Consider the following 20,679-nt stretch of genomic DNA (forward strand, 5'->3'; position numbering starts at 1 on the left):
CTCAAAGGCCCTTCCCTGCAGGGAGCCCCCCCAGGCAAATCCTGCCTCCCCCCACGCATATACTCGAGGGAGAGGCGACATGGGGTGACGCATGTGGAGGGTGCTTTTGCTAATGGGAACCTCACTTGTCTCCAGCCCAGGCGGGAGAGCTCCCGCTGCCCCATCCAGAAAAGCGCCTAAAGAGAGGGGGCCATTTTCTATTTCCCCAAGTTGTCTCTTCGGCCTCTTCAGATGCCTTTTGACCCCAAGGCCCCTGTTACTATTGCTGCCCAGAATCCAGCTCTGCCCAGCGGAACTTCCAGAGAGTGGAAACGTTCTGCATCCGTGCTGTCCAGTGCAGTGGCCACGAGCTACATGTGACCATCCAGCACTTGCACTATGGCCAGTGTGACATTTAACTTAATTTTAATGTAAATAGCTATATGTGACTATCATGTTGGCCAGCCACAATGGGGAGGTGATGGGGAGGCATGCTACTTAAGGTCCTGGATCCCCGGGATGGCCAATTGGAAAGGACACAGACTCCAACTCCGCCTTTCTGCAGTAAGGAAATAAAGCCAGGCAGGCAGGAGAATTCAGAGAATGGGGGAGGGGGTCCAAGGCTCAGCTCCAGGGCGCTGAACACAGTCTCATGCTCTTGGCTTTGCACAGGGACATTGCAGACAGCTCCCACCTTCCAGAATCTGCCCTGGAGGAGCCCTAGGGTCCCACACAAAGAGAGGTTGCGATTCTAGAGGTATGACATTTGCCACCGCCTGCTGGGCCATTCAGTGCTTCACTTTTTTTTTTTTTTGGTCAAAAGAGGGGTGAACCATTCATGACCTCAGGTCGGTGCCCTCATTCCCCAACCTGGTAGCCCAAAGAATAAGGGTGGGAGAAGACTTCAGCCTTGTTGAGTCCCATGTCTGGGGGCAGGGGGACAACAATGTGTGGGCTGTGTGCTTGTGCACATGGCCCTTTGCCAGGGTGTATGCTGCTCTGTTCCTGGGGAAGTATACCTGCATGGGATAAGGTGGGGAGCCCCCGGAACCTGACGTAAACAGGCTGGGTTCTAATCTTTTCACATTCCAACAAGCCATCTTGGATAAATGCCTTCCATTCTCTGGGCCTCAGTTTCCCCGTATGTAAAAAGAAGAGTCTCAGGGCGCCTGGGTGGCTCAGTGGGTTAAGCGTCCAACTTTGCCTTGGGTCATGATCTCACGGTTGGTGGGTTCGAGCCCTGCGTTGGGCTCTGTGCTGACAACTCAGAGCCTGGAACCTGCTTCAGATTCTGTCTCCCTCTCTCTGCCCCTCCCCCCAATAAATGAAACATTTAAAAAGGGAATATCGGATATAGTTCCAGGTGATGCTGTCTTAGACTGAAGGTGTAAATAGCGACATGTCTCGGGGGTTGGGTGGTTTGCAGTGCATGAGAGGCAGGGTGGAGCCTGAGCTCGAGGCTGGCTTCTACCAGCTAGGGGCGTCTTTCTGACCCATGAGCTACTAGCACAGCATCAGCTCTGGTCCTGCAGGGGCTGGAGGGAGCAAACCACTGTGTGCAAATAACTCCACTTGAGTGGGGATGAATGGCATCACCCCTGCCCACAGGAGCCTGTGCACACAGGTGAGTGGGTAGTCTGTCATTTGGTGTCACATTCCTGTCTGCACAGAATACCTGGCTGTGCCTCTTGTTTCAGACCCCAGTGAATCCAGGTGCAATGAGGCTGTGAACATGAAGTCTTTATTCCATTTGTTCTCGAAGCGGGGAAGAGCTGGTGCTGGAAGCAGGGTGGGCGTCTGGGAGAGCTCTACACCCCATGTCCTTGTGTGAGAGCACAGGCGAGGGAGTATCCAAGAGAGTGCTCTAGCTCCGGGCTAGGGCTGAAGGCGAGGCCACGGGGACAGCAGAGGGCCTCAGCGGGCCAAGGCAAAGCCAATGCGATTGTTACGGCGATCAAACTCCGTGTAGAATTTTCGGATGAAACTGGCGCCCAGGACCCAGACAGGCCCAGTGGGCGGTGGGACGTCCAGACCATGGAGGGCCAGAGTGCACAGGTCATCATTCCCATAGGGGTCCTGGCAGGAAGCAAGACAGTTTCCCCTACTGCCTGGCACATTACTGTTCTCCTCCCTTGGCCTTGCCTGACTGCACAGCCATCCTCAGTGACATCCCCTTCCACCCCCCATCCACTCTGGGCCTCCGCTGGCCTTTCAACCCATCATACATCCTCTGGGATACAGGTACGGAGCTAGACACTGGGCAAACAATGCACAGCGCTACCTTCCAGAACTTACAGCCTGGCAGAACTTCCCATCATAGGCAAGTTACTTAACTGCCCTAAGTCTGTGGAGTATAAGAGGGGCATAAGAGTATAGGAGCACAGCATTACTGGGGGTGTTTGCTGAGAAGATGGAGACAGGAGCATGAGCCAAACCTGGCTGCAGATTGGAATCACGGGGGGAGTTTTGAAGACACGGATATCCAGGTGCCACCCTCTAGAGGTTCTGATTTAATTGGTATGGGATGTGGCGTGTTACTGGGATTTTTAAAGTTTCCAGGTGACTCAGTGGGTGGGGGGATGGGTTAAATGGGTGAGGGGCATTAAGGAGGGCACTTTTCTGGAGGAGCACTGGGTGCCATATGTGAATCACAGGGTCCTACTGAAGCCAAGACTACACTGTATCTTAACTAGCTTGAATTTAAATAAAAAATAGCTTTAAAAAACTTCCAGGTGACTCTAATTGTAGCTAAGTTTGAGAAGCACCGATCGAGCATGTGATCTGTGCATGGGGACTTGTCCCTTTTAGAGAGCCCCTGCCCCCCTTCCTCCCTGTCGTTGAGGGGGTGCCTGGAGCCTCACCTGTAACACATAGTCCCTGCTGGTAAGCGTGTAGGCTCTGCCTCCAAGGTGGAAGGAGATGTCAGGGAGTGTAGGCACCTGCTTGCAGTTCACGACATACTGGTGGGAACGTAAAGGGAGCCCTTGAGTTGAGTGTGGAAAGTCCGCCCCCACCCCCCACCCCCCAGCAGACACAGCCCTGTGCCTGTGGCTGGGACCCTCTGCTGGAGAGGGCTGGGCACATGGCCCACCCTTCCCTAGGGACCAAGCCACACGTGGCAAGAGGGAGAAGTGAGGAGGGGAAGGCCCAAAGTGGCCCTGTTTGGGACCTCATGCTTCCTGCCGTAATTTGGGGGCCTGGACCAGGTGATTCTTCCCCAGCCTCTGGTGGCCCGCACATCCGCCAGCTTCTTACTTCATTCGTGCTCAGCTCCTTGGCCCCCAAGGTCTCCATGAGCAGCCTCAGGGAGCTGGTGGGACCTGAGATGTAGGATGCGCCAGTATCCACCACCACCATGCAGCCCTCCTCACACACCAAGGTGGCCGACCTCACAGACACCCTGAGGGAGGCCAGTCAGAGAGTCAGACAGGAGACTAATGAGACACCGCCAGGCCACCAAGCTTCCCTGAGGCAGGTGACAGGAGGCCATGCTGGGGGTCCAGTGATGCCCTGGAGGAAGAAAGGTCCCCTCCCTCAGCACATGGCCTGGTAACCCGCTGCCTCCTCTCCATAGCCCCTCTCCCCTCTGTTTTTTGTACCTCTGTGCCCCCCATCCCTGCACAGAGCACTCAGAGAGCAAATGTTGACCGTGCCTTAAGAAGTGACGGCATTAGGAGAGAGGACAAGATGGTAACGGTGCCCCTCCCCACCCCCAGCAGCAGCAGCGTTTTTGGAGAGCAGGGCGGGTTGAGGGTTCCTGACCCTTTCATTTTGATCTGCCAGGAGCCAGTCTTGCTGACGCTCACATAGTGGAAATTCCCTTGGTAGTACTGGGGGTCGCTGCCCCCCAACACCACCTCTCCTCCGAGCAAGTGGGAGTTCCTAAAGGAAAGATCAGAGCTCTTGAAGACCCATTACCCCTGAGACCCAGCACCCCAGCAACAAGGGACGTTGGGCACCAGTATGGGGCTTGTTGGGGGGCAGAGGAAGGCGGAGGGATGGCAAGGTTGGGAGGCCAAAGAAACACTTCTCCACTGCTCTTGCCCCTCCCCAAGCTCAACCAGAGGTGATTCCAGGATAGTCCTGCTGCACCCGATAAAAACATCCCCAGCAAGGTCACGGTAAAGGAACCGGTGCCAGGACAGGGAGTGGAGAGCAAGATGACGATTGGCCCCTCCCCCCTCACTTGGGTTTGAGTTGCTGCAGGTTGTCCAGGTGCATGGGTGGGTGGTCTCAGGGACCTGCTGGGTGGGGGTAGGGGTGGGCGAGGCACCAGGGCCAGCTGGAAGGAGGGGTGGAAATCTTGGGCATCCAGCAGAGCCTGGGCCTGCAGAGAGGAGTTTGGGCCAGTGGGTTGGTGGCCTATGTGAATCTGGACCAGGTGTTTAGGAGGGTCAGGGCCACATGGGAGGGTTTCAGCTCCTTACTTGGAATTTCTGCAGAGAAAGAGACACAGCAGACAGGAGGCCTGTGTTGCAGGTGAGCCTCACCAGCCTGTTATCGCCCAGGGTGGGTGTTATGCGCTCTTTTTTACCCTTTAGGTGCTGGACTCACCAAGAGGTGAAGTCACTTGCTTGAAGTCACCCAGGGGGCAAGTGGGGTGACTGACTCCCTTACCTTCCTCTCCTCCCAGTGCACAATACCTCCCACAGCGTGGGGCCTCCCCTCAGGCTGGTTTCCAGTGTGCACACATGGGCTGGGTTTCCCAGCATACGTGTGCAGGCGGTTTAGGTGTGCACATCTGTGCAGGCCAGTGCAACAAATTGCCCTCTTACACACGCAGTACATAAGCGCATGTGCGATCGCAAGCTCCCATTACCCCTCTGCCAACATTTCATCCCCCGGCCTGTTCCTTCCTTCTTCCCGTTTGCTGGATTCTTCTCCCTCCCATGGCTGCCACGCTCCTGTGCCCTCAGTTATCTCCTCCATTTTCCACTTTCAGTCTCTCGCTTTCCATTGGCTTCCTCCTCCACATGCAAGCAGGCTCATGCCTCCTCTAGCATTTTAAAACACCCACCCTTCTTTTCTCTACTTCCCTCTGCATCTCCCCCTGTACCCCTCCTGACATTCCCTTTCCTGTGGAATCTCTCAGGGCACTCTACATCTGCCCTGCACTTCCCGACACCCACATCTACCTCTCAACTGTTTGTCATGGGGCCCTGCTCCCTCCTCTACCACAGCTCTTCCCGAGGAGACCGAGGAGACCGGCCCAGTGGCCTTTGCTCAATGCTTCCTGTTTTCTTTTTCTCTCTTTCGTTCTTCTCCATTTTACCTGTGCAATTTCTCCGGACCTTGACCCTCCCTCCACCCTCACCTCGACCAGCCCTGTGTTCCTGCCCTTAGGATCCCTTGCCTCTAGCTCTTACCGCCTTTCCAAACTCACAGGTTGGAGCAGATCACAACTCTGCTCACAATGGCTTCCCCCAGGCGGGCCGAACTGCATACAAGCTCAGCCTAGAGTTGAAAGGCACCTATGGGCTTCAGCCCTATGCCCCCTGTCATTGTTTGTCATGTCAGAATGTTTCCGGTCTTCCTTCCCGCCTGTAGGCTCTGTGAGGGCAGGGACTCTTTTGTACACTGTGTTCATGGCTGCACCCCAGACCCTCCCACGGTGCTTGGCACATAAGCACGCGATATTTGTCGCATTAATGGGTGAGCAAATGAATGAATGAATGAATGAAGTCAGCTTTCTGTGTGGTCGGTCACAGGGAGGGTCCCCAGGTCACAATAATGCTTTATATTCCATCACCCCTCACCCTACATTTTCAAATCTCTTGTTCTAGAGGGTGCAAATAGGACTCTCTGCAATGATGGAGATGTTCAGTTATCTACTATCCAATGTGTAGCCATAGTCACTGTGGCTGCGAGCACTTGAAATGGGGCTAGTGTGACTGAAGAATTACATTTTATTACATTTTAATTCATTTAAACTTAAGGAGTGACTTTCATATTGGACAGTGGAGCTCAACATATGGATGGAATACTACCTAATCATGAACACAGAAACATGCCAGTCCAAGTCCCCTCCTGCTCTCCCAGCTCTCCTGACTCCCTCCCCCAGCCCTGCAGCCCCAGCCCCAGCCTCACCTGCTGTAGTAGACGGAGAAGACCTCCTCCTTTAGCACCCCCTGGGAGAGGATGTGGTCAAAGACAGGGGTAACCCCGCCAACAGCCTGTGCAGGGAAGCCCATGCCCAGAACCCCATCAAACTTGGCCAGCATGAAGGGTATCAGGGGCAGCTCTGTGACCTCTCCAAACGTCTGTGTCACTGTGATTCCGCCCACCTGTGGGAGGAAGGACCAGAGGAGGCCAAGCCTACTGCCCACCCCCTGGCCAGGGTCTAGTCTAGGACCCACATCCCCCAGGGTAGAGAAATTGGGGATAAGACCATTTTATCAATCCTCCACACATATCTTCTCTTCTAATACACATGCAGGCTGTGGGGTTGCCCAGGACCTGGAAAGGGGAGAGGCTGAGAAGGTGCCAGGAGCTCCCATACCCCCTCCCCAGGGGCCCAACTTCCACACTGGCAGGACTGGGTCTCAGCTCCTCACCCCCACTATGGTGAAGGATTCCCCCAGCCCAGCCAGACTTCCTCCCCTGGTTTCCCAGACAACGGGCCTCTCATGTTCCATGTGTACCCTTCCCATAACCTAGAGCATGGGCTAGAGAAATTCCATTCCCAGAATTCCCTTCTGGGGAACGGAAAGAGTCTGATGCAAGCCAAATGGAAGAGAAAACCAAGCCCAGACCTTAATCCTAAACTCTAACCTCAACTATCACCTTTAGAACCTCTGCCTGACCCCAAAACTAACTCTGGCCATCATGGCACTAGTACTGCTGACCCTGACGCTGACCCTTACTCTGACCCTGATTTTAGTTTGGGGTCTTGTGAAGGGCCCAGCCAGAGCTGGGCAACCTCAGGCAGGTAGGCTGACTGAAGGCTGTGGGGCTCCATATAAGCTCTCACGTGAGTTCCACATAAAAGCTTCCATTCATCACCCAGTGTGGAGTTGGGAGCTCAGGCCTGCTCTGTCCCAGGCACTGCTCTCCAGCAAAGGTGCTCCTCAATTGCCAAGGCTCCAAGGTGGGCTGAACTGCACCCTCCCCAAGTATGGGCCCTCCGGTAGCAGGAGCGGTCTGGGGACCCGAAGGGCAGACGTCAGATGTCCTGGGGCACTCCCACTTACAGTCACCTCATCCTGGCTCAGGAAACCTTTGACCTTCCCAGATCCGTAGCGGATGGTGAATGCCGTCCCATTCTCCATGTAGCTGGAGGATTCCGAGGAGTCATAGAGGCTGTGAATCTCTGGCAGAAGGACATAGACTCAAGTTGGTCCAAGAGAGGCCCTGGCCAGGGAGCTGGGAGGCAGGTGCCTTTTGGGCATGGCCCCCTGTGGTTGAGGACTTCTGTGAAGGGGCGGGGGTGGCCCTCAGGTGGGAGGCTTAAAAATGAGTTTCATCAGTCAAGGACTGTGTTTCCTGGGCCCCTGTCATGTGCCCATATCTCTGAGAATTTTGTCTTAAATCAAGCATTTCAAAGTAATTTCTAGTACCAGGATGAGGAAAAGATTCTGGTTCCAGGAAGCTCTCAAGGAGAGCTTACTTGACTAAGGAAAGGGGTGGAAGACCCTGAGAGCCTGAGGCGGGTCTGAGAATTTGGTCCTCTCCCAATCTCAGGAGAGGCCAGAAGTGGACTTCCGGGTGAGCTGGGGACGTCTAGCGGTGCTATTTTACCTTGGTGGCCGATTCAGGAAAATGGGGGGCATTTTCGTCTCTCCTCTCAGGGGCAATAGGAGCAGAAGCACCAAAGCGTGTGAGGCAGGACTGGCCAAGCACGGCAGGGGGCCTGGGGAGAGGTCCCGCAGGCCACGTGGAGAGGGGGGCTCACCACATGCTGTGTAGAGAGGGCTGCACTTGGTGGAGGGCACCCAGAGGTTGGCTGAGCCTGTGTCAAAGATGACTTTGAAGGTCTGGGGTGGGGTGCCAATGCCGATCTCACCATAGTACTGGGTCTGTAGGGGTGAAAGAGGCAGGTGGAGGGGCAGGGAAGCCTGGGGCTTTGCCGGGTACCCCCTGGGGCGCTTGGGGTGAGATTAGGTAGATCACACAGCCACCCTGGGTTTCCATTTTCCAGCAGGGCCAGGGTGGGACACTTAGCACTGTCTTAGGACTTCCCTGGAAGTGAGACAATAGGGCAAAATAAAACTACTGCAAATGAAGCAAGAAGATGCCCCGCCCCTCGAAGGGCTGCTAACACAATAAGCAGTCACGCTGTGTGGAGCCCGGTCACAGAAACCCGCATCTGACGTCACATACCCCCACCTTCCTTGAGGCCCAGGACCTGGATTCCTGAGTCCCAACCCTAAACCCGCCTCTGGGCTCCTTTCCACCCTCTGTGTCCCAACATTTCTAGCTCTGAAATGGGCATTTTATAGAGCGCTTTGTGTGTCTCAGCAATTCAGTCCTGGGCAGCATGGAAAGAGCAAAGAAAGCCTTGGGCCCCAGACAGAGAGAGAGAGAGAGAGAGAGAGAGAGAGGAGACAGAAGAGGGAGGCCTGAGCCGGGCACTCACATCCAGGTAGTTGGTGAGGACCACAGGGACGGTACTGTTGTCAGAGGAGAGCCTCTTGGTGAAGCCGGTCCACTCAGCACCAAGCCTGGCCACACCCACGCCTCGCTCCTTCAGGCTTTCCCGGATGGAGGGCATCTTCTTGAGGAAGATCCTGGCCCACAGTGAAGGAAGAAAAAACCAGAAGAGTTCTGTATTCCCCCTCCCCCAAAACTTCTGGTACAACTCTCCCTAACCTAGCCTACACCTGAGGATCTCTCTTGTGCCCTACGGCCTCTCAAGGAGAATTGGCAAGCCTCCTTGAGTCAACTGCACTGGTTTTAAATAATCCTCACTTCCTTCTGTGGTCTAATTTTGATCTTATCACTACAAGGCCCTTCCTTCCTTCCATAATTACATGTTGAACACCTACTCTGTGCCTGCACTCCAGTAAATTCTAGAGATAGGAAGATACAGATCATCGATAGAGTGCCTGGGTGGCTCAGTCTGTTAAGCTTCTGACTCCTCTGAGTTCAGCTCAGGTCACCATGAGCCCTTGGGATTCTCTCCCTCCCTCTCTCTTTGTGCCTCTCCCCCTCAAAATAAATAAACTTAAAAAAATAATAATCACTGCCTTCAAGGAGCTCCAGCAGGCGAGGAGACAGAGGAGGAAACGCAGCAGTGAAGGCTGGATGCTCCCCTCAAGGCTGGACAGGCCCGGGCAGTGCCGCGTGAGGCCTGCAGGTGGCAGCAGACGCCCACAGCTGCCTGCAGGGGCTTCAGGATCCCCCGCCAGGGTAGAGACCCAGCCAGGGCTGTGGGCTGGAACCTTGGGACCGAACGGGTGGGGTGGGGAGAGCGGCCGGCATTTCCTGAGTAACTGTGCCCCCTGCCCTTGGCAAAGTGGGACTTCTTGAGCCTGAGTGCCAGTCCTTCAGCTCCTTTCTCTGGCACCTGCCTATCAGCTTTGGGAGGCAGAATTTAAAGACCCTGGGGCTGGGGCAAGGGGGTGGGGGTAATGGCGGGGGGGGGCGGTAAAGCATACTGAGGGGGCCACCTGGTGAGTTTCAAACATGCCTTCCATGTAGCCCTCATGCTGACCACAGACCAGCCATCCTTATCCTCACTTAAAGATGAGGAAGCAGACTGGGTGGCTCAGCTGGTTAAGCATCTGACTTTGGCTTAGGCCATGATCTCACATTCAAGTCAGGAGTTCGAGCCCCACATCAGGCTCTGTGCTGACAGCTCAGAGTTTGGAGCCTGCTTTGGATCCTGTCTCTCTCTCTCTCTTTCTCTGGCCCTCTCATACTCTCTCTCAAAAATAAATAAATGTTAAAAAAAATTATGATGAGGAAGCAGAGGCTCACAGGGTTGCAATGATGCAGAAATGATGGAGACTCAGAAGTGATTCACAGCAGTGTGTCTGGTGCCGTTTCCCACAGAGTGTCCCCAGGGCCCCTACGGGAAGCCTCTTTGCCAAAGCCTGAGGGGAGATGTCCCCAGCTGTTGGCCAGGGGGGTTCTGGGATTACAGCCCAATTTATGGAGACCCTGCCTTTTCTAGCTGCTGGTCTACCTGTAGCGCCCTTTCCTCCTCACACCTGGCACTCTTGGACACAAATGCAGCTTTCCTGCCAACCAGCGTCACATCAATGGAAAGGACTTGTCACAGTTGGGTCACAGTTTACTGTTCACAAAGTAGCTTCACAATTATCATCTTCTTCTTAGCCATCCCCGGGGGTGGGTGATTTTATTACTCCCATTCTACAGATGGGAAAACAGAAGTGCAGAGAAGGCTTGATCCCAAAGAGGGTGCATTTGGCACTATTTACTCTAAACAGCCTCTGCTCTGGACCCTTTTACCATTTTACTTACTTTTACCATTACTCTCTTTTCAGAAAGTCCCTTCCTCGTCCCCAGTTCTTCATTCTTCTAAGCCAGGCATGCATCCCCACCTCCAGGAAGCCTGCCTCAGGAACTCCAGTTCACAGCAGCCCGACCTCTGCTTGGGCACCTGCTCCGTTGTGCCCTGGGTGCTCGCAGCCAGCACTGAGCAGCCTAATGCTCAAGGAGGAGGTGCTGTCCGGAGGTGAGGACAGAGCTGCTGTGGGCACATTAGCCTAAACCCCTTCTTACTGTGGAATTCTGATCAACCTACCCAACTTCTCTGGGCCTTTTGTGAGCCCGCATTAGCTCCTTAGTAAAGATGGACTAAGCAGCAGTACCTGCCTCAGAGAACCACTGTGCAGATTAAACAAGCTGCCCACTGCTCAGTAAAGAGCGTGTGCAGAAGGCAACGAAAGCACCTTGAGAATGGGGTCCTGTGTTCAGATGTCCCAAAGTCCTTCGCAGGACATTGTACAAATAGCAGGCGGAAAATGTTGTGTTTCAAAAGTCTCTTTCTCCACTCCTGGCCCAATCCCGTTCTCCTCTTTTTATTTATTTTGTTTTTTTGAGCATGGGCTTAAGTGGGGGCGGGGGGGGGGGGGAAGGAGAGGCAAAGGGAGAGGGAGAATCCCAAACAGGCTCCGCACTGTCAGCACAGAGCCCGACATAGGGCTTGAACTCACCAACTGGGAGACCATGAAATGAGCTGAAATCAAGAGTCAGACACTCAACTGACTGAGCCAGCCAGGTGCCCCTCTTCTTCGCTTTTTAAAGAGAACAAGGGAGAATGTTTTTACCTCAATTCCACCTTTATTTTGGAGGTGGGGCTGCATGCAGGCACCCAGTCTCTCACCCCACATCCCTATCCTAAGAGTTAGTCTCTGGGAGCTTGGGAGCAGGTGAAAAGGCTTCGGAAACAAAAGGCCCAGTGTATGTTGAGGCCTAGCCTCTTACATGTGACCTCCCTGAGCCTCTGTGTCTTCACCTGTAAAACGGGACTGCTGGGTTGTTAGGAGTACTTGAGAGGAGATATGTGGAAAGATCTTGTGAAAACCTAGACGTTTTACAGGCTTAGCAACTAGGACTGTTAAAATCTGCCCTCTTAGGGGTACCTGGCTGCCTCAGTCGGTGGAGCGTGTGACTCTTGATCTTGGGGTTGTGAGTTCGAGCCCCATGCTGGGTGTAGGGATTACTTGAAAATAAAATCTTTAGGGGCACCTGGCTCAGTCGGTTAAGCGTCCGACTTTGGCTCAGATCACGATCTTGCAGTTCTTGAGTTCAAGTCCCACGTCAGGCTCTGTGCTCACAGCCTGGAGCCTGCTTCAGATTCTAGGTCTCTCTCTCTGACCCCTCCCCTGCTCGAGCTCTCTCTTTCTCTCTCTCTCTCTCTCAAAAATAAACATTAAAAAAATTAAAATAAAATCTTTAAAAAACAAGAAGGAAGTCCTGCCCTCTAACCTTGAGGTCTTCCCGCCCCACCACCTGCCCTCCCCACACTGCAACTCTTTCCTCTACAGACCCTCTCTCCTGCTTCTTCCCTTCTGCAGCCGTCGTCGTGAACCCAGCGAACTTAATGAGCCAGTTCCCACAGGGCCTGGCACCGGTGTGGGTGTTAGGAGGCCTCCCTCCTCCTGCCTTCAGGCTGCCTTACGCCTTTCTTTCCACGTTTCTAACAATCTGCCCCGTAGGACGAGCAACAGCTGGGTGTTTCTAGCCCACTGGCATCACGCTGAGGGCTCGCTGTTCAATTTCTTATTCAGGCTTCAAAGCAGATCTGTGAGGTAGGTGCCGTTATTATCCCTGCTTGAAAAATGGTAAACTGAGACCTGGAGGGGTTAAGTCACTTGCCCGTGCTTTCCCAGCTGGTCGGTCCTGCTCGTGGAGCAAGCTTTACACCAAGACAATTCAGCTCTAGAAGGCTTGTATTTAATCACTACATTGTTCTTCCTCCGTAGGCTTAGCCATCCCACCCCTTCTTAATAATTAGACTGCGAGCTCCGTGAGAACAAGGGGCGGGGCTTAATCACCTGAGTGCCTCCCTGGTGATCTGTGCAGGGAGCAAGAGCTCTGGGCAGGGATCAAATGACGTGGCTTTCGGGCTGCTCGGGTAGTGTGCCACTACTGGCCTATGACATGGGGCGAGCCACCTCTCTGCCCAGCTGGTCGTGAGGACTGGATGACATCCCATATCTGAAAGCCAGGGGTGTTAGGAAGGTGGGAACCCCCGCGCCCCACCCCCAGCCCGAGTTACCGTCTGAAGGCGCCGGCGTCCGCCGGGAGACCGAAGGTGCAGGAGCCACAGAGCACCAGCAGGAGGCCCCAGCGAGGCGTTCTGCTCCCCGGGTCCATGCTTCGCCTGGGTGCTTGGCTCTCTCTGGGATCCGCAGAAGCCTTGTGGCTTCTCAAGAGCCCTTCTCCTTTTATGCGCTCCACATGTGAGATGGTGGGGATTTTGCTCTGCCCTGATTTATTATCTGGGGGCACTTGGAGGGCGGCCGGTAATAAATCCCCCCGACAGCACGGAGCTAGATGGGTGAAGGGTGACCAGGTTTCGACTCGGAGCCCAGGAGCCAGGGGGAAGGAGGGCTGTGGGAAAGCAATGCTGTGCCCAGTGACGCCAGCAGCCCCCTCTCGGCCTGGCCCTGCGACCCCCCGACGGGGCAGAGGCTGATGAGAAACAGCAGTGTTCCGGCTCACGGTCAGGGCTGAGACGGGCACAGAAAACCTAGGTTTCCAACCTCCCCGCGAGACTCCACCCTCCATGCCTTTCAAGCTCCATCCTCTCTATTAACCTCGGCCGTGTCCCTGACTGGCTTCTTCCACTTTGTGTCTCAGTATCCTTCTAGAACACGAGTGACTCCTCCTGGCTTGTTCGTGACAGAGCCAGACCCAGGGGCCTCCATGCTGCTTCCCTCCAAGCCTGTGTTAGCAGCAGCTGTGGAAGGGATGGGGGAGAAGCGCCTTGTATTGGGCCTCTGGAAGCAGGGAGCTGGGGAAAGGGGTGTGTGCCCCCCTCAGTTCACCTCATGTGGGTGGGAGCCCTGGGGAGTAAGGGGCAGCTGGCCCTCCCACTCCTCCTTCCCTTTCTGCTTGACCCTGATCCCTCCTGGGCCCGTCTCTGCCACCTTCCCCTTTCCTTGCACCCTACAAACAACCCGACACAGCTCTCCATACACACGCCTGGGTCCTAAATCCCAGGAGGGGGCTATTTACTCAGCTGAGGATGCCCCCTCCTGGCTTTTCCTTGCCCGTGCTTCAGGCCCATTTCAAATATCCCTGCCTGCTCCATGAAGCAGGTCCTGATTCAGCCCAGAACTGCCTGCCTTCTGCTATGGGCTCCCCACGGTGCGATACGATCCCTTCCAGGAGATCACAGACCTCAGCTGTTCCGTATCAGAGAGAGTTACCTCACAAACGTGCATCTGTCTCTTGCCCAAAGTGGTGCTTCGCCCTTATCAACTGAATGAACGAGGCAACTACCTCGGGTCTAGTTGTCTGGGACCCCTGGGTTCTGGTCTCGCTTCTACCACGAACCTGCTCAGTGATGTCGGACCCCTCCGCCTCTTTGGGGCTCAGTCTCTAAGTCTGCAGCACGCAGCAGGTGGTAGGTGCCAGACACTCTAGCATTCTCTTCTTTGCCTTGAGAGTGCTGCCCTCTGCACCAGCTGCAAGCAGTGAAGACTTCGAGAAGCTAAAATCTCTGATGCCAATGTGTTGGCTAATGGCTATGCTTGGACCTCTGAGATTATAACACCCTTACCATATGGTGGGAGGGTTTGGTGTTTCCTGGTGTAAAACTTATTGGAGAATTTTTCAGGCACTGTGGTCAGCAGTGAGCAGTATCTGAGGGCAGGGGAAAACTTACAAAATTTTTTTTTAATATTTATTGATTTTTTGGGGGGGGAAGGGCAGAAAATGAGGGCGATAAGAATCTGAAGCAGCCTCCAGGCTCTGAGCTGTCAGCACAGAGCCCAGCGTGGGGCTGGAACCCACAAACTGTGAGATCATGACCTGAGCCGAAGTTGGATGCTTAAGTGAATGAGCCCAAGGACCCCCGGGGAAAACGTTTCAGAACCCCTCAGAGTGGGGAAATCTGTCTTGGCAGATTGGAAGAATGTTTATTAAGCATTCCAGCAGACCCTGGTGTTCTTCATTCATTAGACAGGGTTCATCGAGCATTTACTATTTGGCAGACATTTTCCTAGATGCTGAGATTAACAAAGGTGACAAAAAATAAATACCATTCCTGCTCCTGTGGATGCAAAGTCTGTAGGAGAAATAGATTATCATCACAACATAGATGTACAATAACAATGATGACCAGAACAGTCAGGGAGCTCCAGGAAGACATCTCCAAAGCAATGATACTTGGGTTGTGATCTGAAGGCTACATAGGCAGGCAATGAATAGCTGAAGAGAGAAAGAAATAGAGTCCCCATGGGAGCAGCATGTGCAAAGGCCCTGTGGAGAGGGGCAGCATGATGAGAATAAGGGCCAAAAGAAATAAGGGCCAAAAGAAGGCAGTGTGGCTAGACAGAGACCAGAGGAAGTGGAGTGAGAGAGGAGATGGGAAGCAGAGATAATAAGAGCTAACACTTACCGAATGTTTATTATGTGTCAGGTGCCATTCTAAATGCTTAATGCATTTAACTCTCAAAACACCCGCATGAGGTGGTACCATTATTATTCCATTTTACAGATGAGGAGACTGAGAGACAGGAGGATTCAGAAAGTACTGTGCCTAGGATCACACTGACAATAACATGGAGTCGGCCTATAAGCTTAGGCAGTATGTCCTAGAATTCATTACATGACTTGAGTGTCAAACCATGACAGTCCTTGAACTCCATGCTGTGTTTACACAGCGAGTGTGTTTAAGAGCACACGCGTGAACAGGCTAAGAAGGGAATAATGGTGTAATTAGATGTGTTTTGCCACGACGTTGCGGCTACAGTGTGGCGTGGCAAGGACTTCCGAAGGGTCCAGAATCATGTGGCGTATGCCAGTTAGGAAGCCAGAGCACCAGAACCAGTGGGGATTAGGGGAGGTGGGCATGGTAGAGACAGAAAAGATTGGATGGACTTGAGAAAATTTTAGGAAATAAAATTAGGTGATGGATGAGATCTGGGGAGTGAAAGAGAGAGAGGCTTCCGGATGCCTGGTGATACTGAAGGCGCAGTGGAAGAGAATCAGGATTCCAGAAGGGAAAGAGGTCTGGGGAGACCATGAATTTGAAGACCTGCTGAGTGTGGGGTCCCTATGTGTAGAGGGGGCGGGGAATAAAGGTAAAAGAACTATCCCAGGTGTGACATGAAATGGCAGCTGCACATATGGACCTGGGTGAAAGATTCATGTGTCATTTGCCATTGGTCATTAATGTCACAGATATGAATAAAATTAGCCGGGGGGAAGGTAGAGAGCAAGGAAGCCCCAGACTCCAGCTTTCATGGGGCCAGTGGTGGAGAAACAGCCTGTACAGGAGACCACAAAGGAAGGGGACAGAGAGGCAGGGGGAAGACAGCAGGTGGCCCTGAAGCCCAAGGAGAAGAGTGGTGACAGAGCGAGAGAGAGCAAAGGCGGGCGCTGCTCCGAGCTCAGGCAGGACATGGGTTAAAATGTAGACACGCGGCCATCAGTGCTGTCAGTGGGAGCTGTCTGGGTGATGGGGACGGATGGGAATCCAGACAGGGAGTGCGGAACAATGACGGGAAGAAGGGAGATGAAGGCGGTGTAGCACAGCCAGCCATTCTGAGAAGCCAGAGGAGGAGGAGGAGGAGGTGATGGCTGGAGGCGAGCGAAGACAAAGTGAGGGGTCTTCGTCTCCTCTTCCGCCCTGCCCCTCTCCCTCCCGCCTCTCTGATGGTGGGAGGGAACTGAATATGTGTAAAGGCCTGGAAAGGACTCAGTGGAGAGGAGGGATAATCACAGCAGTTCGATCAGGAGGAGGTGCGAGTCACGAAGACAGGAAGGCAGGACACGTTCACAGCCACTTTCTGTCTGGTGACTGTTCTCCTCTCAGACAAGTCGGGGGGCAAGGACCGCTGCTGAGATCTGGGGCTGGGGCTGGGTTCGGAGGCATGAGGGAAATAGAGAAGGTGTGAGATAGTTATGGAAAGTGGGAAGACGCTGGCCAGGGGAACTAAGGGGTTTTCTGGGTCCTCCCATTTACTGGCTGGAGATCACACGTAGGAAGCCAGTGTGCCCTCTCCTCTGCCTCCCCGCCACCGCCACGGTGCTTGGCTGCTCGGTGCGGACAGGACACTGTGTGACCGGCTTCACCAGGGCTGGAGTGGTGCCACACGTGGTGATCGAAGAGGAGGGACAATGGGATGTAGGGTCCCAACAAAAATGTTATTGAATGACAGACTGTGGCCTAGAAGGTGGGTGTGGGGAAGAAGTCAGGGCAGAACAGGGTGGGCGAACAGGAAGGCAGCAGAGGACCGTGAGCTGAGAAAGGGCTGTGGGGGCGGGAACAGTTGAAGCCTAGAGCCGGCAGGCAAAGAGCTGGTCAGGAGTGGGAGGTTTGAGAGAGTCATTGTCAAGGTAGAGCACTAATAGGCGAAGGCAACACCAGGGCAGGATGTGGGGGTGAGGCCACTGGATGGAGGGCACTCAAGGAGCGGAGAGGCCAGGGTGCTGGCCGGGTCACCGTCTGCGTGGATGGTGATGTCATCCAGAAAGACTGCAGAGGGCACAGGGTACCGGAAGGCTGTAAGCCAGAAGCCAAAGTCTTTGATAAGTGAGGGGGCGGGACCTACGTGACCAGTAGTGACAACAGTTGAGTGAGTGGGAGGGAAAGGTCCCGGGCGGAAGGCAAGTGCCTGGAGGGAGAAGGGTCTTCTCCCAATGTCCACGGCCCTGGGAGGCGAGGGGACCGGTACCCCTCTAACACAGGACGAAGCCAAGACCTGGGAGGGTACGTAATGGGTCCTAGTTCACAGCTGGTGCGTGATGGCAGAGTGGGGCCCTGCATCTCCATATCCTGTGATACATGGGGGTCCACCCAGCCATCAAGGTGTGGGGTGCCCTGCCCCAGAACCTCACTTCTCCCCACCTTGAGGCCTTCTGTTGCCCAAGGGTCTGCCAGGAACCTCAGGAGAGTGACTGGAGAGTGAAGTTGTCTTCTTTCCCTCTGCCCAGGACCCTGACAAGCTTGTGACTTGTCCTGGCCCTTGCAGGTGACTGACCACCCCCTCCCTCCCCCCTTCCCTAGAGCAGGAGCAGGGAAAGAGCAAGTGGGGAGATGGGGTCAGCCCTGTGGGTGGCCTCTGAATGCGGGGAGCAGCAGCACTGTTTACTGAGCATCTACCTGCTCCGTGAAGGACTGTGAATGCAGATAGACTGTATTCTCTTGCAGCCTTGGGAAGTGGGTGCTCCCGTACCCATTGCTCAGATGAGGAAGCTGGGGCTTCAGAGAGCTTGGGGAAGGATGAGCTGAGAGCTGAGCACTCTGCCTGTGACTCCTGGCTCCTCTGTGTGGCCGTGGGGGTCAGACGGGACTGGCAGAGCCACGAGATTCAAAAGAGGGGGTGCTGAGCTGTGGCTGCACAGTAAGGAGTACAGCCCTCCCCTCCACCCCGCAACGGTTACTTCTGTAGGGGTGGGAGCTCTTTGAAGCCCAGTCCCCAGCTGCAGTGTAGACCCTCTGCACAGAGCACCAGGGGCTTCAAGTATACTCTAGGTTGACCAGAATCTTCTGTGGCAAAGGCAGGAGCAAGGGCTTCCAGCCCACAGGTCTGGGTGCCCTGTGGCCCCGTGCACTCTCCAACCCAGCACCCTCCCCACGCACACCCCGGTCTCCTGCCTGCAGCAGTATCCCCTGTGGGACACAGGGGTGTGAATAACCTCAGCAGGAGAGAGACTCCTGACTTCTGTGAAACTGTGGTGCAGGAGGCCCAGGAGAGGCAAGAAAATAAACTTCCGAGAGGGTGACAAAGCCCAGAAATAGTCTCCTCTCTGGTTTCTCCTGGTCACTGCAGCTCAAAGGCTTGGGGGGGGGGGGGTGGTGGCTGTTCCTTGCCCTTTTTGAGGCTGCCCTCAGCACCCCCTTCTTAACTCCTAGGCCCTGAGAGCCTGAGACCAGAGACCAGGCAGGATGGTTCGGGGTCTGGAGTCAGAAGGAGCAAGGATCCTGAAAGGGACACCTGAAGGTCCCTGGAGGGCTCACCAGGCACAGAGGCTGAGGCGGGAGAGAAGCCCCAGGAGGTCTTAAGGCCCTTGCAGGCTTTCCTGAGGGAAGCAGAGCCAGACCTGACTGTGTGGCCTCACGGTGCGGCCCTGAGGCCCCGGGAGCGGTGGCGGGGAAAGAATCAGGTTTAGTTCCGTTCCAAGGAAGAAAGGTCTAGCGCCTGGCACTGCCCAAGAGTGAGCGCCCTGGGGGGGGGGGGCATGCTTCACCCCTGGGACGGTCAGCACTGGTTTTCTAGCATTCCACGTGTCTCCCGTCCCTGCCAGGTGGCCTGACCTGTTACTGTACCATTTCCACTGTCGGAATAATGCGGAGGGAGGTGGAATTACGAGAGTCTCTCCTCTCTGACCTGGGGCTGGGCAGGGCCCCGGGCCGTGGGATGGAGAGGAGAGCGGTGGGCCCCTTATCAGGCTATCTCCTGAGGCCCCATTAACCCACTTTTTCTCACAGAGGCTCCGACGGATCCTACGTCTAGGGCCCAGGCTGCGTCACCTGGGGGTCAAGGGTCGTGGGGCTGGCGGAGGTCGAGGGAAGGGTTGTGTTGCACCTGCCCTTTCCCAGTGGGGCAGACCCCGGACGTGAGAACCAGTCAAGGGAAGCATAAATCCAGCCGGAGCCTGGCCCTCTGGTCGGATCCCACGGCCGGGTGTGTGCGGTGGGGTTGGGGCTTTCGGAGGCTGCTATCTCTCAGGAGACAAGGGGTGCCCAGGGTTTCTCTAAAAATGGCCTCAAATCCCACCTTGCCCCATGACACTGATCCCAAGGAAATTCGGGTAGCGTGACCAAGGCTGGGAGGGCCCCGTGGAGGTCGACGATGAGGACAGACCAGGCTGCTGGCTGGGAGAGCCTGGTTTTTGCTGCTTTGAGCTGAGCGCAGATTGATTCCTGGCCACGGTTAGTTTAGTGGGAAATGCGTACCATGCCCACTACCCTGGGGGTGGGGGTGGTATGGACGTAGAAAGCTACCTTGTAGAGCGTTCGAGCTGGGGAGGTAGACATCTTTAGCTGGTCCTGGTTCTGTCCATAAAGACCGAACACTGAAGCAGGGAAAAAGATTTTTTTCCAAAAAGGACATTATCTTTCTTCCGTCTTCCATTATCTATCTTCCTGCTCACATCATGCTGAGCTCCCCAACCCCAAGGGCCCCAGCTGGCTCCTCGGAGGAATTTTTCAATCAGATGGGGGCCCTGAGCCCTGCGGAGAGGAGCAGCTGGGGCCTTGAGCAGAGAAGAAAGGCCCAGAATGGAGTTTAATAACCAGCCTGGGCTGCCGTGTGTGGGTGGGTGGCCCAGGAGTAATTACTTGGAGAGCTCTGGGGGAGGCGCCAGCGCTGGGACCCGAACCTTGGAGCTGCGGGCCGCGCTGGGGAGAACCGAGTGTCCTAACCGGTCTGTTCTGGGGACCTTGGAGGAAGAGGAATTCGGCCACAGGGTTGGGGTGATCCCAACCTGAGGCCTGCTCAAGAGATGACCCAGGAAAATGGAAGGCAGGTCACCCACGGCTTGGGAGCTACAGGGGCCCGTGGGGGAAGCGGGGATTGGCGGGATTGGCTTGTGAGAGACCCCGGTCAGCGGGGTGTTCCTGAGATGAGATGCACCCAGTGTAGGGGCGCCAAACACTAAGGCATGAAAGCTAGAAACCCAGCAAATGGCTTTCCCCCGAATGGCACCGGAGGTCTCTTTTATTGTCCAAAAAAGCTTAAACTGGAAGATCCCTTTGCCAGAGGAGGGTGTGACGGTGAAGCAGCTCAACGGAGTGTGCGCACGCGGTGGGGACAGCGGTGGTGATGGACAAGGAGGGGACATCAGCAGGAGTAGAGCTGGGGTGCGGCAGGGCTCTTAGAGACACTATATCCCAAGAACACATTGCCTAGGAAATGGACCTCTTCCTTTCTCCCTCTTTCCCTCCCTCCCTCTTGTTTTTCCTTCCTGCCTTCCTCCCATCTATTATTATTATTTTTTTTTTAAAGTAGGCTCTATGCTTAACATGGGGCTTGAATTCACAACCCCGAGATCAAGAATCACATGCTCTCCGGACTGAGCTGGCCATCTATTATTTTTTTACCAGAAAAATAA

At 54.8% G+C, this 20,679-nt stretch overlaps 1 protein-coding gene across 1 annotated transcript; it reads right to left on the reverse strand.

Annotated features, from left to right (window-relative positions):
- Positions 1-1,704: 1,704 nt before the first annotated feature.
- Positions 1,705-12,765, reverse strand: REN (renin). Its single transcript, XM_039227604.1, has 10 exons — positions 12,668-12,765; positions 8,555-8,705; positions 7,871-7,994; positions 7,170-7,288; positions 6,067-6,263; positions 4,407-4,415; positions 3,742-3,861; positions 3,235-3,379; positions 2,841-2,939; positions 1,705-2,055 (listed from the first exon to the last, which is right to left on the reverse strand). The coding sequence occupies exons 1-10, from the start codon at positions 12,763-12,765 to the stop codon at positions 1,894-1,896; spliced, it is 1,224 nt and encodes a 407-aa protein (XP_039083535.1). The 3' UTR covers positions 1,705-1,893.
- Positions 12,766-20,679: the final 7,914 nt, after the last annotated feature.

This window comes from Hyaena hyaena, unplaced genomic scaffold (genome assembly GCF_003009895.1).
Source record: "Hyaena hyaena isolate Hyena2069 unplaced genomic scaffold, ASM300989v1 scaffold_28, whole genome shotgun sequence".
NCBI classification, from domain to species: domain Eukaryota; kingdom Metazoa; phylum Chordata; class Mammalia; order Carnivora; family Hyaenidae; genus Hyaena; species Hyaena hyaena.

Bases quoted from the DNA above. Each gene is read 5' to 3' on its own strand.
- REN (XM_039227604.1), bottom strand. From the start codon at position 12,765: ATGGACCCGGGGAGCAGAACGCCTCGCTGGGGCCTCCTGCTGGTGCTC. The intron at 2,940-3,234 runs GTAAGAAGCTGG...CGTTCCCACCAG, and splicing joins AGGAGCTGAGCACGAATGAA to TATGTCGTGAACTGCAAGCA. The intron at 2,056-2,840 runs GTGAGGCTCCAG...GCTTCCTGCCAG, and splicing joins GCAGGGACTATGTGTTACAG to GACCCCTATGGGAATGATGA.